At 48.3% G+C, this 17244-nt stretch overlaps 1 protein-coding gene across 1 annotated transcript in view; it reads left to right on the top strand.

The window, feature by feature from the left end:
* Window positions 1-17244, top strand: part of LOC144610565 (nuclear factor 1 X-type-like) — an 82443-nt gene that overhangs the window by 20047 nt on the left and 45152 nt on the right. The window contains exons 5-6 of the mRNA XM_078429372.1: window positions 10819-10950; window positions 16248-16438. Of these exons, the coding sequence (XP_078285498.1) occupies window positions 10819-10950; window positions 16248-16438 (323 nt within the window). The remainder of the gene's footprint in view (window positions 1-10818; window positions 10951-16247; window positions 16439-17244) is intronic.

Here is a 17244-nt window from a genome sequence, read left to right as displayed (position 1 = left end):
CACCTGCACCACTCTGGTTGATGGATGCCCAGCCTGCCAGCCGCCTACAATCATGGTCGGGGTAGTGAACGATTGGCAAATGCAAAGGGAAACGAGAGATAGAGACGGTGATATAGAGAACAAATGAATGAAAGATATGCAAAAAAACAAACTGTGACCATGATCAAGGAAAGGTGGAGACCACAATGGTCCATTGTTGGTCGAGGACAAGGAGATAACGAGTTATACAGACTGTGAATTTCATATCTTTTTGCTTATCTTTCATTCTTTTGTTCTATATCTCCCTATCTGTGTACAAAATCATGAGAGGAATAGACCGGGTAGATGCACAGAGTCTCTTGCTCAGAGAAGGTGAATCGAGGACCAGAGGACATAGGTTCAAGGTGAAGGGGGAAAAGATTGAATAGGAATCCGAGGGGTAACTTTTCCACACAGAGGGCGGTGGGTGTATGGAACAAGCTGCCAGAGGAGGTAGTTGAGGCTGGGACTATCCCAACGTTTAAGAAACAGTTGGACAGGAACATGGATAGGACAGGTTTGGAGGAATATGGACCAAGCGCAGGCAGGTGGGACTAGGGTAGCTGGGACATTGTTGGCCGGTGTGGGCGAGTTGGGCCGAAGGGCCTGTTTCAACACTGTATCACTCTATGACTCTGTGACTCTATATCTTGGATAGACAGTTGGATAGCACGCAGCAAAAGCTTTTCACTGTACCTCGGTACACACGACAATAAACTAAACTGATATCTCTCAGTTTCCCCGGACTCTCAGTCTGAAGAAGGTTTTCAACCCAAAACTTCGCCCATTCCTTCTCTCCAGAGATGCTGCCTGTCCCGCTGAGTTACTCCAGCATTTTGTGACTGTCTTCGGTTTAAACCAGCACCTGCAGTTCCTTCTGACACACACAGTGTAGCTGTGAAACACAGTGCGATGGTTGTGGCGAAGAGGCTGGGAAGATTTCCCACAATTTTAACACAAATTGGTGTGGTCAAGAAGGCACATAATATCAGTTTAGTTTAGTAAGATGATATGCTTGCCTTTATTGGTCTGACATTGAACATAAGAGTCAGGAAGTCATGATGCAGATTTATATTACTTCAGTTAGGCCACATAGAAACATAGACAATAGGTGCAGGAGGAGGCCATTCGGCCCTTCGAGCCAGCACCGCCATTCATTGTGATCATGGCTGATCATCCACAATCAGTAACCCGTGCCTGCCTTCTCCCCATATCCCTTGATTCCGCTAGCCCCTAGAGCTCTATCTAACTCTCTTTTAAATTCATCCAGTGAATCGGCCTCCACTGCCTTCTGTGGCAGAGAATTCCACAACTTCACAACTCTCTGGGTGGAAAAGTTTCTTCTCACCTCACTTTTAAATGTCCTCCCCTTTATTCTTAGACTGTGTGGCCCCTGGTTCTGGACTCCCCCAACATCGGGACCATTTTCCCTGCGGGATAGTTTAGTGCGCAGGATGGTTCCAGTGTGCGGGGATCGCTGGTCGGCGCGGAGTTGGTGGGCAGAAGGGCCTGTTTCCGTGCTGTAGATCTCAACTAAAGAACTAGAGATACTCCCCCTGGGACCCCTGTAAATACTGACACGCTGTGGTCAATACTGGTCAATATTAACCAATTCTGTGGTCAAATCTTTGTGCTGTCATTTCTCCTGCACTCTAATCCCCCCCCTTCCACCTCACTTCTGTCCCACTCCACCATTGTGGAGTACCTGGGGATCATTCTGAAGAACATCGCCTGCCCATTCCCTCCACAGATGCTGCCCGACCTGCTGGCTTCATCCAGCACTTTGTGTTTGCTCAAGATTCCAGCACAGAACATAGAGCTTAGGGTGGCGCAGCGGTAGAGTTGCTGCCTTAGACCCGGGTTCCATCCCGACTACGGGTGCTGTCAACATGGAGTTTGCCCGTTCACCCCGTGACCTGCGTGGGTTTTCTCCGGGTGCTCTGGTTTCCTCCCACACTCCAAAGACGTGCAGGTTCGTTGGCTAAATGGCTTTGGTAAAAATTGTAAATTGTCCCTAGTGTGTGTAGGATAGTGTTAGTGCGTGAGGAATCGCTGGTCGGTGCGGACCCGGTGGGCCGAAGGGCCTTTTTCTGCTGTATCTCTAAACTAAACTAATCTAAACTAAACGTAGGAAAGTAAAGGAACAGGCCCTTCAGCCCACAGTACCTGTGCCGAACATAATGCCAAGTTCAACTTTCATCTCCCTGCATGTGATCCATACCCCTCCATTCCCTGCATATCCATGTGCCCATCCAAAAGCCTCTTAAACACCACTATTGTATCTGCCTCCACCACCATCCCTGGCAGCACGTTCCAGCCCCTCACCACCCTCTGTGTAAAATAACCTGCCCCACACATCTCCTTTAGACTTTGCCCCTCACCTTAAATTTATGCTCTATAGAATTTGATATTTTCCTCCTGGGGTAAAGGTTCTGATTGTCTACCATATCTATAGGTCTAATAATGCTATATACAGCATCTCCTTTCAGCTTAATGGCTTCTATCCTACAGCAGAGGTGAAGATGCAGGAAAAACTGTACAGTTTTCCAAGTGCTCCAAGTGTGGCCTCACCAAACTAAACTAAACTAAACTTAACTTAACTAAACTAAACTAAACTAAACTAAACTAAACTAAACTAAACTAAACTAAACTAAACTAAACTAAACTAAACTAAACTAAACTTAACTTAACTTAACTAAACTAAACTAAACTAAACTAAACTAAACTAAACTTAACTAAAATTAACTTAACTAAACTAAACTTAACTAAACTTAACTAAACTTAACTTAACTTAACTTAACTTAACTTAACTTAACTTAACTTAACTTAACTTAACTTAACTTAACTTAACTTAACTTAACTTAACTTAACTTAACTAAACTCAACTCAACTCAACTCAACTCAACTCAACTCAACTAAGCTTAGCTAAACTAAACTTAACTTAACTTAACTTAACTTAACTTAACTTAACTTAACTAAGCTAAGCTAAGCTAAGCTAAGACTAAGCAAAACAAAACTAAACTAAGCCAAACTAAACTAAACTAAACCAAACCAAACCAAACTAAACTAAACTAAACTAAACTGAACTGAACTGAACTGAACTGAACTGAACTGAACTGAACTGAACTAAACTGAACTAAAATAAACTCAACTAAAGTAAAGTAAAGTAAAGTAAAGTAAACTAAACTAATGTAAACTGAACACTGGAGCAAGGCAGTAATCCCTCACTGCCGATGCAACCCAACCCAACCCAACCCAACTCAAGTTCATGGTGTGGGGACACAGAGTGTATGTGTGCGTCAACATTATCTGTGTGTTCCCCTCCCTCTGTCCCGGTCCTCTCCCCACCTGCTAGCAGCGTTAGTCAGGAAGCCCCCCCTGTAACCGGCGGGGGCTGGCAAGAAGCGAGAGTGGAACAGCATGCACACAGATGCCTGGTCACTCCCCAGAGGCCTGGCTTTTGTGCCAAGACTCCTTCCCACCGCGCATTGTTAGTGTTTTATTATTTGGCTAGACTGTTGCAAAAAAACCGATCGCAACTGTGAGTGAGCCAGAAGTCAGGATCCAACATTCCTGATGGTGATGCGTGTCTCTGCCTCAGTCCCTCCTGCTAACTTACTAAACAGGCATTACATCTTGCTGCAGCTCTGTTTCCAAGCTGCCATCGTAGGATAATGTCCAGCGAGGACCAGTCGTTAAAGATGGCAGAAGGTCATCAGGTCATCAGTGATAGGAGCAGAATTAGGCCATTCGGCCCATCAAGTCCACTCCACCATTCAATCATGGCTGATCTATCTCTCCCTCCTAACCCCATTCTCCTGCCTTCTCCCCATAACCCCTGACACCCGCACTAATCAAGAATCTATCTATCTCTGCTTTAAATATATCCACTAACTTGGCCTCCACAGCCATCTGTGGCAATGAACTCCACAGACTCACCACCCTCTGACTAAAGAAATTCCTCCTAATCTCCTTCCTAAAGGAACGCCCTTTAATTCTGAGGCTGTGCCCTCTGGTCCTAGACTCTCCCACTAGTGGAAACATCCTCTCCACATCCACTCTATCCAGGCCGCTCACTATTCTGTAAGTTTCAATGAGGTCCCCCCCTCATCCTTCTAAACTGTACAGGCCCAGTGCTGACAAACGCTCATCATATGTTAACCCACTCATTCCTGGGATCATTCTTGTAAACCTCCTCTGGACCCTCTCCAGAGCCAGCACATCCTCACTATCGATGGGAGTAGGTGATTCAGGATGGAGCTAGTGGGGAGTGCTGCATTCTCCCTCGCCTCTTGCTTGAGATGTCACTCTGAAGGTTTAGTTTTGTTTAGTTCAAAGATGCAACGCGGAAACAGGCCCTTCGACCCACTGAGTCCGCACCGACCAGCGATCCCCGCACATTAAAACAATCCTACACAAACTAGGGACCATTTACACTTATACCCAGCCAATTAGTCTACAAACCTGTACGTCTTTGGAGTGCGGGAGGAAACCGAAGGTCTCGGAGAAAACCCACGCAGGTCACGGGGAGAACGAACAAACTCCGTACAGACGGCGCCCGTAGTCGGGATGGAACCCGGGTCTGTGGTGCTCCAAGCGCAGTAAGGCGGCAACTCTATTGCTGCGCCACCGTGACTGCCCAAGGGGGTGTGTCAGATGCCTCTTGTAAACCAAACTAAAGATGTAAACTAAACTAAAATGTAAGATGCCTCTTGCCCGGCAGATAGACACAAAATGCTGGAGTAACTCAGTGGGTCAGGCAGCATCTCTGGAGAGAAGGAACGGGTGACGTTTCCGGTCGAGAACGTTCTTTAGACTGAGGGTCAGGAGGAGAGGGAAACTGGAGGTATGAAAAGGTACAAGGAACAAATGAACGAAAGGCATGAAAAGAAACAAATCAAAGGCAGCAAGGAAGATCGTGAAAAGGTGGAGCCCACAATGTTCCAATGTTGGCTGTGGCGAAGATGATAACGAGTTATACAGTGAACTCAGTGAAACAGTGAACGACAGTGAAACTAGCACAATGACTAGTGGGTGGGTGAGGGACGGAGAGAGAGGGGCAGCAGGGGTTAGCTGTAAGTAGAGAAATCAATGTTCATACCGCTGGGGTGTGAGCTGCCCAAGCGAAATATGAGGTGCTGTTCCTCCAATTTGCGCTGGGCCTCACTCTGACAGTGAGTTAGGTAGAGCTCTAGGGGCTAGTGGAATCAAGGGATATGGGGAGAAGGCAGGCACGGGTTACAGATTGTGGATGATCAGCCATGATCACATTGAATGGCGGTGCTAGCTCAAAGGGCCAAATGGCCTCCTCCTGCACCTATTTTCTATGTTTCTATAATATCTAAACATTTATCAATATCTGCCTTAAATATCATCAGGGACTGGGCCTCTCACACCTCTTTGGAAACATTACTATGGATTAATCTGGACTAACGTTTCGGATCGATACCCTTCATCAAATCCGTCCTTGACCTTTCACCTTTCATGACCTTTGCCTTGGTCACTCCGACCCCTCCCTCCTAGGGTTGCCAACTGTCCCGTATTAGCCGGGACATCCCGTATTTTGGGCTAAATTGGTTTGTCCCGTACGGCACCGACTTGTCCCATATTAGGCCCGGACGGCACTGTAGGCCCGGACGCTGTAGGCCCGGACTCTGTAGGCCCGGACACTGTAGGTCCGGACACTGTAGGCCCGGACAGTGTAGGTCAGGATAGTGTAGGCCCAGACAGTGTAGGTCCGGACAGTGTAGGCCCGGACAGTGTAGGTCCGGATAGAGTAGGCTCGGACAGTGTAGGTCCGGACAGTGTAGGCTCGGACAGTGTAGGCCCGGACAGTGTAGGCCCGGACAGTTTAGGCCCGGAGGTCCAGGCGCCGCCTAATGTCTCCCGGCCCGGGCGGCCGCCATTGGTGGAGTGGGAGCACGTGGCCGCTGGCTGGGTGAGCACGTGGCCCACTGGGTGATGTTACCTTGTCCCTTATTTGGGAGTGAGATAGTTGGCACCCCTACTCCCTCCCCCATTCCCTGCCTCCATTGTTCCTCCTGCAATGCCCCTGATGGATGCTGCTGCACTGAGGGAATACATTCCAAACCCCTGTACCAAAGCGTTGTCTTGCGCACACGTTTAGCTCAAATGCCACATTTGCTCTATAAAAAAATACCGTTCTCCTCACGAACTGCCTCTGATGGGGACGGTAAAAGACTGTGAGAAAAGCTGTGTGAACAAAAGTTCCCTTTTGTTTGACTTTTTCTATTGTTTCGCGGCAGCAGGCAATGGAGATTAAGGTGCACGAGGGGCTGCAATAGTATTTGGCCGTAAAGGGTTGCCAACGAGAAGACCCTTGGTGATTCAGTCACACAATATAACTCATGCATCACACGCATTACTTCCCATCACACGGAAAGCTCAGGACGAGGGAGGCCCATAGGAGACAAAGGCTGCAGATGCTGGTTTACATCGAAGGTAGACACAAAATGGTGGAGTAACTCAGCGGGTCAGGCAGCATCTCGGGAGAGAAGGAATGGGTGACGTTTCAGGTCGAGATCCTTCTTCAGATTGAAATCAGTCAGTCTGAAGAAGGGTCTCGACCCGAAACATCACCCATTCCTTCTCTCCAGAGATGCTGCCTGACCCCAAAATTACTCCAGCATTTTGTGTCTATCTTCGGTTTAAACCAGCATCTGCAGTTCCTTCCACACACAGTATTAAGTTTAGTTTAGTTTAGTTTAGTTTCGTTTCGTTTAGTTTAGTTTAGTTTAGTTTAGTTTAGTTTAGTTTAGTTTAGTTTAGTTTAGTTTAGTTTAGTTTAGTTTAGTTTAGTTTAGTTTAGTTTAGTTTAGTTTAGTTTAGTTTAGAGATACAGCGTGGAAACAGCTCCTTCGGCCCACCGAGTCATCAGGTCATTAGGTCAGAAGTGATAGGAGCAGAATAAGGCCACTCGGTTCATCGAGTCTACTCTGCCATTCAATCATGGCTGATCTATCTCTCCCTCCTAACCCCATTCTCCTGCCTTCTCCCCATAACCCCTGACACCCGTACTAATCAAGAATCTATCTATCTCTGCCTTAAAAATGTCCACTGACTTGGCCTCCACAGCCTTCTGTGGCAATGAATTCCACAGATTCTCCACCGAGTCCGCGCCAACCAGCGATCCCCGCACACTAACACTATCCTACACACAGGGGGGACAATTTACAATTGTACCAAATTGTCACATTGCCAAATAAACTACAAACCTGCACGTTTTATGGAGTGTGGGAGAAAATCGGAGCACCCGGAGAAAACCCACGCAGGTCACGGGGAGAACGTACAAACTCCGTACAGACAGCACCCGTAGTCGGGGTGGAACCCGGGTCTCTGGCGCTGCAAGCGCTGTAAGGCAGCAACTCTACCACTGTGCCGCAGATTAAAATGTCTTTTAAATGTTGTTATTCCACGGGCGGCTCGTTCCATACACCCACCACCACTCTGAGTGAAAATGTTGACCCTCAGTTCCCCATTAAAACTTTCCTCTCTCTCCTTAAACCTTCTAGTTCTTGATTCCCCGATCCTGGGAAAAAAAACTCTCTATATTCACCCTATCTATTCACCTCAAAACCTTCACGGTTTAATGCACCGCTCTAAGGTCACACCTCAGCCTCCTACGCTCCTAACAACAAAGTCCTGGCCTTCCCGACCTCTCCCTGTAGCTTAGACCCTCCAGTCCTGATAGTTCTGAAAGTTCCACTCCATGATGAAGTTCAGTTTAGTTTAGTTTAGTTTAGTTTAGTTTAGAGATACAGCGCGGAAACAGGCCCTTCGGCCCACCGGGTCCGTGCCGACCAGCGATCCCCACACACTAACACTATCCTACACACACCAGGAACAATTTTTACATTTACCAAGCCAATTAACCTACAAACCTGCACATCTTTGGAGTGTGGGAGGAAACCGAAGATCTCGGAGAAAACCCACGCAGGTCACGGGGAGAACGTACAAACTCCGTACAGACGGCGCCCGTAGCCAGGATGGAACCCGGGTCTCCGGCGCTGTGAGGCAGCAACTCTACCGCTGGGTTCCAATGTTTAGAGTTTAGTGACACAGCATGTAAACAGGCCCTTCGGCCCACCGAGTCCACGCCGACCATCGGTCACCCATTCACACGAGTTCCATGTTATCCCACTGTCTCATCCATTCCCTGCACTCCAGGGGCAATTTACAGAGGGCCCATTAACCCACAAACCCGCACGTCTTTGGGATGTGGGAGGAAACCGGAGCACCCGGATTCAGGGTCAGAGTGAGTTGTGGAGTTGTGCCCCTGTTCAATGTTAGTTTGGTCACGTGTCATTCTTCCCCTCTGTGGTGAGGGGCAGTCAAGTCCCCACATTGGTCACATGTCTGTACCACGCATGGACTGGAGCAAAGGACTTCTGAACCAAGGAACTGCAGATGCTGGCTCATATCTGGGCGCAAAGTGCTGGAGTAACTGCAGGTTAAGGAGCATCTCTGGAGGGAAAGGACGGGCGAAGTTTTGGGTTGGGACCCTTCTTCGATTTCGAGTTAGATTTAGCTCTTAGGGCTAACGGAATCAAGGGATGTGGGGAGAAAGCAGGAACGGGGTACTGATTGTGGATGATCAGCCATGATCATAGTGAATGGCGGTGCTGAATCGAAGGGGGGGGGGGCATGGGGGAGAGGGGCGTTGAAGAGCTGGAGGCAAGAAAAGGCCTGGATCAATCAGGGCCAACTACATCTTGACAAGGCCGACCGAGGTGCAAGAGAGGCCTGCTCTCTTTGCCAGCTTTTGACACCTCCCTCCAAATGCTTCCTGTCCTAATGCCTCTTAAAGGTCAGAATTGTAGCTGTTTCTACAGTTATCTCTGGCTGTGTATTACTGATGTGATCTGACCTCTGACTGAAAACGTTGCCTCAGATGCATGCATTCATAGAGTGATAGTGTTGAAACAGGCCCTTCAGCCCAACTCACCCACACCGGCCAACGTGTCCCATCTACACTAGTCCCACCTGCCTGCGCTTGGTCCATATCCCTCCAAACCTGTCCTATCCATGTACCTGTCTAACTGTTTCTTAAATGATGGGATAGTCCCAGCCTCAACTACCTCCTCTGGCAGCTTGTGTAAGAAAATAACTGCAGATGCTGGTACAAATTGAAGGTATTTCTTCACAAGATGCTGGAGTAACTCAGCGGGTCAGGCAGCATCTCAGTAGAGAAGGAATGGGTGACGTTTCGGGTCGAGACCCTTCTTCCTCTAGCAGCTTGTTCCATACACCCACCAAGCTCTGTTTGAAAAAGTTACCCCTCAGATTCCTATTAAATCTTTTCCCCTTCACCTTAAACCTATGTCCTCTGGTCCTCGATTCCCCTACTCTGGGTAAGAGACTCTGTGCATCTGCCCGATCTATTCCTCTCATGATTTTGTACACCTCTATAAGATCTCCCCTCATCCTCCTGCGCTCCATGGAATAGAGACCCAGCCTACTCAACCTCTCCCTGTAGCTCACACCCTCTAGTCCGGGCAACATCCTCATAAATCGTCTCTGAACCCTTTCAAGCTTGACAATATCTTTCCTATAACATGGCGCCTCCATCTTAAATCTCTACCCACGCTCTTCAAGAAGATTGGACTCTGCATTGTTGTAAGATGGTTCATAAGACAGCCTGCCAATTTATTACGACTCGTGCTAGCTCATAGAATAGCGAATGCTATTTACGTCATGTTTACTGTCACGTGTACCGAGGTACAGTGAAAAGCTTTTGTTGCGTGCTATCCAGTCCAGCAGAAAGACAAACACATGATTACAATCGAGCCGTTTACAGTGTATAGATACATGATAAGGGAATAACGTTTAGTGAAAGATAAAGTCCAGTAAAGACGGATTAAAGATAGTCCGAGAGTCACCAATGAGGTAGATAGTAGTTCAGCACTGCTCTCTGGTTGTGGTAGGATGGTTCAGTTGCCTGATAACAGCCGGGAAGAAGCTGTCCCTGAATCTGGAGGTGTGTGTTTTCACACTTCTGTACCTCTTGCCTGATGGGAGAGGGGAGAAGAGGGAGTGGCCGGGGTGAGACTGGTCCTTGATGATGCTGCTGGCCTTGCCGAGGCAGCGTGAGGTGTAGATGGAGTCAGTGGAAGGGAGGTTGGTTTGTGTGATGGTCTGGGCTGAGTCCACAACTCTCTGCAGTTCCTTGCGGTCTTGGATGGAGCCGTTCCCAAACCGTGCTGTGGTGCATCCCGATAAAATGCTTTCTACGGCGCATCTGTAGAAGTTGGTGAGAGTTGTTGGGGACGTGCCGAACTTCCTACGCCTGCCAGCAGAGGCGATGCTGGCTTGTTCTGGTCACCCTCACTGGCATTTTCTGTCTTCAAATGAGTCCTTCAGAATAGTGAGCGGCCTGGATAGAGTGGATGTGGAGAGGATGTTTCTACTAGTGGGAGAGTCTAGGACCAGAGGGCACAGCCTCAGAATTAAAGGACGTTCTTATAGGATGGAGACGAGGAGGAATTTCTTTAGTCAGAAGGTGGTGAATCTGCGGAATTCTTTGCCAAGTCAGTGGATATTTTTAAGGCAGAGATAGATAGATTCTTGATAAGTGCGGGTGTCAGGGGTTATGGGGAGAAGGCAGGAGAATGGGGTTGGGAGGGAGAGATAGACCAGCCATGATTGAAGGGTCGAATGGCCTAATTCTGCTCCTATCACATGTGACCTTATGGCGGCTGCAGATGGTTAGGTTGGGAGGGCCGAGGGGTGGGTGAGGACTGGAGGGGGCTTGGCGTCTAACTGCCCACGGTTTCTTCCCAGGAATGACATCGCCCACGTCTCTGAAGAAGTCGACGAAGCACGAGTTTGGCAGCGGCATGACGTCGCAGACGGTTTCGTCCCGGATGGCCTTCACCCATCACCCCCTGCCCGTGATTGCAGGCACCCGACCAGGTGAGGTGACCCGGGCTGTGGCGTCCACTGTCGCTGAGCGCCGGCGTGAATGGCCCTTCGATGGCACTTTGTCCCGTTCCACCCACAACACCAATGGTCTTCACCGTTCCCCGCAGTCTGTGCCGACTACAACGTTGGTTTAGTGGTCAGCGTGGACGCGGTGCGCTGAAGGGGCTGCTGCCAAGTTGTATTAGTTTTAGTTTAGTTTAGTTTAGAGATACAGCGCGGAAGAAGGCCCTTCGGCCCACCGGGTCCGCACCGACCAGCGATCCCCGCACACTAACACTATCCTACACACACTAGGGGCAATTTACAATTTTACAGAAGCCAATTAATCTACTTTTGAGTAGGTCAATTAACCTACTTAATCCCACGTCTTTGGAGTGTGGGAGGAAACCGGAACATTCGGGGAAAACCCACGCAGAACATGCAAATGAACATGAGATGCGTGGGTTTTCTCCGGGTGCTCCGGTTTCCTCCCACACTCCAAAGACGTTCAGGTAACTGGCTTAGATACAAATTATAAATTATCCCCAGTGTGTTGGATGGTGCTAGTGTACAGAGTGATCACTGAGCACTGAACACGATGGGCCGAACGGCCTGTTACTGCCCTGTCACTAAACTAAACTAAACTGAACTAAAGTAAACTAAAGTAATCTAAACTAAACTAAACTAAACTAAACTAAACTAAACTAAACTACATTAAACTGTGGTAAAAACATAATATTGAAACATCTAAACAAGTACTTGAATCGACAAGTTTACAGATCTAATCAAACCAAACTAAACTAAACCAAACCAAACCAAACCAAACCAAACCAAACCAAACCAAACCAAACCAAACCAGACCAAACTAAACTAAACTAAACCAAACCAAACCAAACCAAACCAAACCAAACCAAACCAAACCAGACCAGACCAAACTAAACTAAACTAAACTAAACTAAACTAAACGAAACTAAACTAAACTCGTGACACAACGGTGCTGTGGAGCCCCAGCAGATGATGAGCATTGGTTGAAGGTGGTTGACCTTGTGCAGGTCATTGTGGAGCCCCAGCAGATGATGAGCATTGGTTGAAGGTGGTTGACCTTGTGCAGGTCATTGTGGGCTCCTGGGCAGTAAACATTGGGCTCAACAGCAATGCTCTGCTTCTGAGCGTGAGCCTGAGCTGGGCCCACTCTGCGCTGTGATCAGTCACCATGCCTGGCATGTCTCTCTGGGTCACCTCTGGGCACCCGCTAACGCATGGCGTGGGGATACAAGGCGCAGCGGGTAGAGCTGCTGCCTCACAGCACCAGGGACCCAGGTTCGATCCCGACCTTGGCTGCAGTCTGTGTGGAGTTTGCACGTTCTCCCGGTGAACACGAGGGGTTCCTCCCACATCCCAAAGACCTGCCGGTTTCCAGGCCAATGGGCTTCTGTAACTTGACCCCCAGTGTGAAGGGAGGGGATGGGAGAGTGGGATAACATAGAACTAATGTGAATGGGTGGTTGTTGGTCAGCGTTGACTCAGTGGGATGAAGGCCCTGTTTCCATGCTGGAGCTCTAAACTCAGCAGGTCGGGCAGCCTCTGTGGGGGGAATGGATGGACGGACACCCGACTTCAGACTGATGAAGGGTCCCGACCTGAAAACAAACCTGGGTCCCTGGCAATGCAAGGTTGCAACTCTGGGCGGCACGGTGGCTCAGCGGTAGAGCTGCTGCCTCACAGCGCCGGACACCCGGGTTCCATCCTGACTGCGGGTGCTGTCCGTACGGAGTTTGCACGTTCCCCGCATGACCATGTGGGTTTCCTCCCACACTCCAAAGACGTGCAGGTTTGTAGGTTAATTGGCTTGGTGTAATTGTAAATTGTCCCTAGTGTGTGTAGGATAGTGTTAGTGTGCGGGGATCGCTGGTCGGTGCGGACCCAGTGGGCCGAATGGTCTGTTTTGCGCGCGGTATCTCTAAACTAAACTAAACTAAACTCGACCACTACGCCACCGTGCCACCCCTGTACGCAGTCTTCTTGAGTAAGGTTTTCTCTGTGCCGTTTGTGTGATGTTTCTTCTGTGCAGTTTTCTCTGTGACGTTTTGCTTGTGCAGTTTGTGTGACGTTTTCACTGTGTGATGTTTTCTCTGTGTGCAGTCTTATCTGTGACATTTTCTTTGTGCAGTTTGTGTAGCGTTTCTCTGTGACTTTGCAGTTTGCCTGATGTTTTCTCTGTGTGCAGTTTTCTCTGCGTGACGTTTTCTCTGTGCAGTTACATAGAAACATAGAAGATAGGTGCAGGAGGAGGCCAATCGGCCCTTTGAGCCAGCACCGCCATTCATTGTGATCATGGCTGATCGTCCCCCAATCAATAACCTGTGCCTGCCTTCTCCCCATATCCCTTGATTCCACTAGCCCCTAGAGCTCTGTCTAACTCTCTTAAATCCATCCAGTGATTTGGCTTCCACTGCCCTCTGTGGCAGAGAATTCCACAAATTCACAACCCTCTGGGTGAAAAAGTTTTTTCTCACCTCATTTTAAATGGCCTTCCCTTTATTCTAAGACTGTGGCCCCTGGTTCTGGACTCCCCCAACATTGGAAACATTTTTCCTGCATCTAGCTTGTCCAGTCCTTTTATAATTTTATATGTTTCTATAAGATCCCCTCTCATCCTTCTAAACTCCAGTGAATACAAGCCTAGTCTTTTCAATCTTTCCTCATATGACAGTCCCGCCATCCCAGGGATCAATCTCGTGAACCTACGCTGCACTGCCTCAATTACAAGGATGTCCTTCCTCAAATTAGGAGACCAAAACTGTACACAATACTCCAGATGTGGTCTTACCAGGGCCCTATACAACTGCAAAAGAACCTCTTTACTCCTATGCTGAAATCCTCGTGTTATGAAGGCCAACATGCCATTAGCTTTCTCACTGCCTGCTGTACCTGCACGCCAACTTTCAGTGACTGGTGTACAAGGACACCCAGGTCTCGCTGCACCTCCCCCTTACCTAACTTAACTCCATTGAGATAATAATCTGCCTCCTTGTTTTTGCTGCCAAAGTGGATAACCTCACATTTATCTATATTATACTGCATCTGCCCACTCACTCAACCTGTCCAGGTCACCCTGCAGCCTCTGAACATTCTCTTCACAGTTTACACTGCCACCCAGCTTTGTGTCATCCGCAAACTTGCTAGTGTTGCTTCTAATTTCCTCTTCCAAATCATTAATATATATGGTAAACAGTTGTGGCCCCAACACCGAGCCCTGCGACACTCCACTCGCCACTGCCTGCCATTCTGAAAAGGACCTGATTACTCCTACTCTTTGCTTCCTGTCTGCCAACCAATTTTTTATCCATGTCAACACCCTACCCCCAATACCGTGTGCTCTAATTTTAGTCACCAATCTCGCGTGCGTGACCTTATCAAAGGCTTTCTGAAAGTCTAGATACACTACATCCACTGGCTCCCCTTCATCCATTTTACTTGTCACATCCTCAGAAGATTAGTCAAGGATAATTTCCCTTTCATAAATCCATGCTGACTTGGACTTATCCTTTTACTGCTATCCAAATGCACCATTATTACCTCTTTAATAATTGACTCCAGCATCTTTCCCACCACCAAAGTCAGTCTAACTGGTCTGTAATTCCCCGTTTTCTCTCTCGCTCCTTTCTTGAAAAGTGGGATAACATTAGCTATCCTCCAATCCACAGGAACTGATCCTGAATCTATTGAACATTGGAAAATGATCACCAATACGTCCACTATTTCTAGAGCCACCTCCCTGAGGATCCTGGGATGCAGACCACCAGGCCCAGGGGATTTATCATCCTTCAGTCCCATTAGTCTACCCAATACTATTTCTCGCCTAATGAGAATTTCTTTCAGTTCCTCTACTCCCCTAGATCCTCTGTCCTCCAGTACATCTGGGAGATTGTTTGTGTCTTCCTTAGTGAAGACAGATCCAAAGTACCTGTTGAACTCTTCTGCCATTTCCTTGTTACCCATAATAATTTCACCCGTGTCTGCCTTCAAGGGACCCACATTTGACTTTGCTACTCTTTTTCTCTTAACATATCTAAAGAAGCTTTTACTGTCCTTCTTTTTATTCTTGGCCAGCTTCCCCTCGTACTTCATCTTTTCAGCCCGTATTGCCCGTTTTGTTACCTTCTGTTGTCTGATGAAAGTTTCCCAATCCTCTGGCTTCCGGCTACTCTTTGCTGTGTTATACATCTTTTCTTTTAGTTTTATTCCATCCCTAACTTCCCTTGTCAGCCACGGTTGCCTCCTACTCCCCTTAGAATCTTTCTTCCTTTTTGGAATGAATTGATCCTGCGTCTTCCGGATTATGCCCAGAAATTCCTGCCATTGCTGTTCCACCGTCATTCCCGCTAGGATCCCTTTCCAGTTTGTGTAGCATTTTCTCTGTGCAGTTTGTGTTGCGTTTTCCCTGTGCAGTTTGCGTGGCGTTTTCTCTGCGCTGTGTTCTCTGTGTGACGTTTTCTCTGAGCAGTTTGCGTAGTGTTTTCTCTGTGCAGTTTGTGTTACGTTTTCCCTGTGCAGTTTGCGTGGCGTTTTCTCTGTGCTGTGTTCTCTGTGTGGCGTTTTCGTTGTGCAGTTTGTGTTACGTTTTCCCTGTGCAGTTTGCGTGGCGTTTTCCCTGTGCTGTGTTCTCTGTGTGGCGTTTTCCCTGTGCAGTTTGTGTAGTGTTTCCCTGTGCAGTTTGCGTGGCGTTTTCTCTGCGCTGTGTTCTCTGTGTGACGTTTTCCCTGTGCAGTTTGCGTGGCGTTTTCTCTGTGCTGTGTTCTCTGTGTGACGTTTTCGTTGTGTAGTTTGTGTAGTGTTTCCCTGTGCAGTTTGTGTAGTGTTTCCCTGTGCAGTTTGCGTGGCGTTTTCTCTGTGCTGTGTTCTCTGTGTGACGTTTTCTCTGTGCAGTTTGCGTGGCGTTTTCTCTGTGCTGTGTTCTCTGTGTGACATTTTCTCTGTGCAGTTTGTGTAGTGTTTCCCTGTGCAGTTTGCGTGGCCTTTTCTCTGTGCTGTGTTCTCTGTGTGACGTTTTCTCTGTGCAGTTTGCGTGGCCTTTTCTCTGAGCTGTGTTCTCTGTGTGACGTTTTCTCTGTGCTGTGTTCTCTGTGTGACGTTTTCTCTGTGCTGTGTTCTCTGTGTGACGTTTTCTCTGTGCTGTGTTCTCTGTGTGACGTTTTCTCTGTGCTGTGTTCTCTGTGTGACGTTTTCTCTGTGCTGTGTTCTCTGTGTGACGTTTTCTCTGTGCTGTGTTCTCTGTGTGACGTTTTCGTTGTGCTCTGTGCCCACAGGAAGCCCTCGGGCACCAGCCTCTGCGATCCACTTCCCCTCGTCCTCCATCATACAGCAGCCAAGCCCCTACTTTGCCCACCCGACCATCCGCTACCACCACCATGCCAGCCAGGACCCACTGAAGGAGTTTGTCCAGCTCATCTGCTCTGACAGTTCCAGCCAGGCCTCAGGACAGGTGGGGTACCTAAACGTAAGGCTCCAGCTTTTACTCTGTTGCTTTGTTGCCTGCTTCTCAAGAGGGAGTCTCTGGAACCTGCTGCAATTAAAGAGTGAGTCTCCTGAACAGCGCAAGGCCTGGGTAGAGTGGATGTGGAGAGGATGTTTCTACAAGTGGGAGAGTCTAGGACCAGAGGGCACAGCCTCAGAATCAAAGGGCGTTTACAAGACTGATGTAGGAAGGAACTGCAGGTTTAAACTAAAGACAGACACAAAGTGCTGGAGTAACAGCGGGACAAGCAGCATCTCTGGAGAGAAGGAATGGGTGACGTTTCGGATCGAAACCCTTCTTCAGACTGATTCCTCTCCCCGCCCTTCCACACTCGATTCTCCCCTGATTCAGTCTGAATGAAGGTTTATAGAAATGATCCCAGGAATGAGTGGGTTAACCTATGATGAGCGTTGGTCGGCACTGGGCCTGTACTCGCTGGAGTTTAGAAGGATGAGGGGGGACCTCATTGAAACGTACAGAACAGTGAAAGGCCCAGATAGAGTGGATGTGGAGAGGATGTTTCCACTAGTGGGAGAGTCTAGGACCAGAGGGCACAGCCTCAGAATTAAAGGACGTTCCTTTAGGAAGGAGATGAGAAGGAATTTCTTTAGTCAGAGGGGTGGTGAATCTGTGGAATTCTTTGCCACAGAAGGCTGTGGAGGCCAAGTCAGTGGGTATTTTTAAGGCAGAGACAGATAGATTCTTGATTAGTGCGGGTGTCAGGGGTTATGGGGAGAAGGCAGGAGAATGGGGTTAGGAGGGAGAGATAGATCAGCCATGATTGAATG

The sequence above is a fragment of the Rhinoraja longicauda genome, chromosome 37 (assembly GCF_053455715.1).
Source record: "Rhinoraja longicauda isolate Sanriku21f chromosome 37, sRhiLon1.1, whole genome shotgun sequence".
Lineage (NCBI taxonomy): Eukaryota > Metazoa > Chordata > Chondrichthyes > Rajiformes > Arhynchobatidae > Rhinoraja > Rhinoraja longicauda.
Note: the sequence above shows the minus strand (reverse complement) of the source record. Positions and strands in the feature narration are given on the sequence as shown.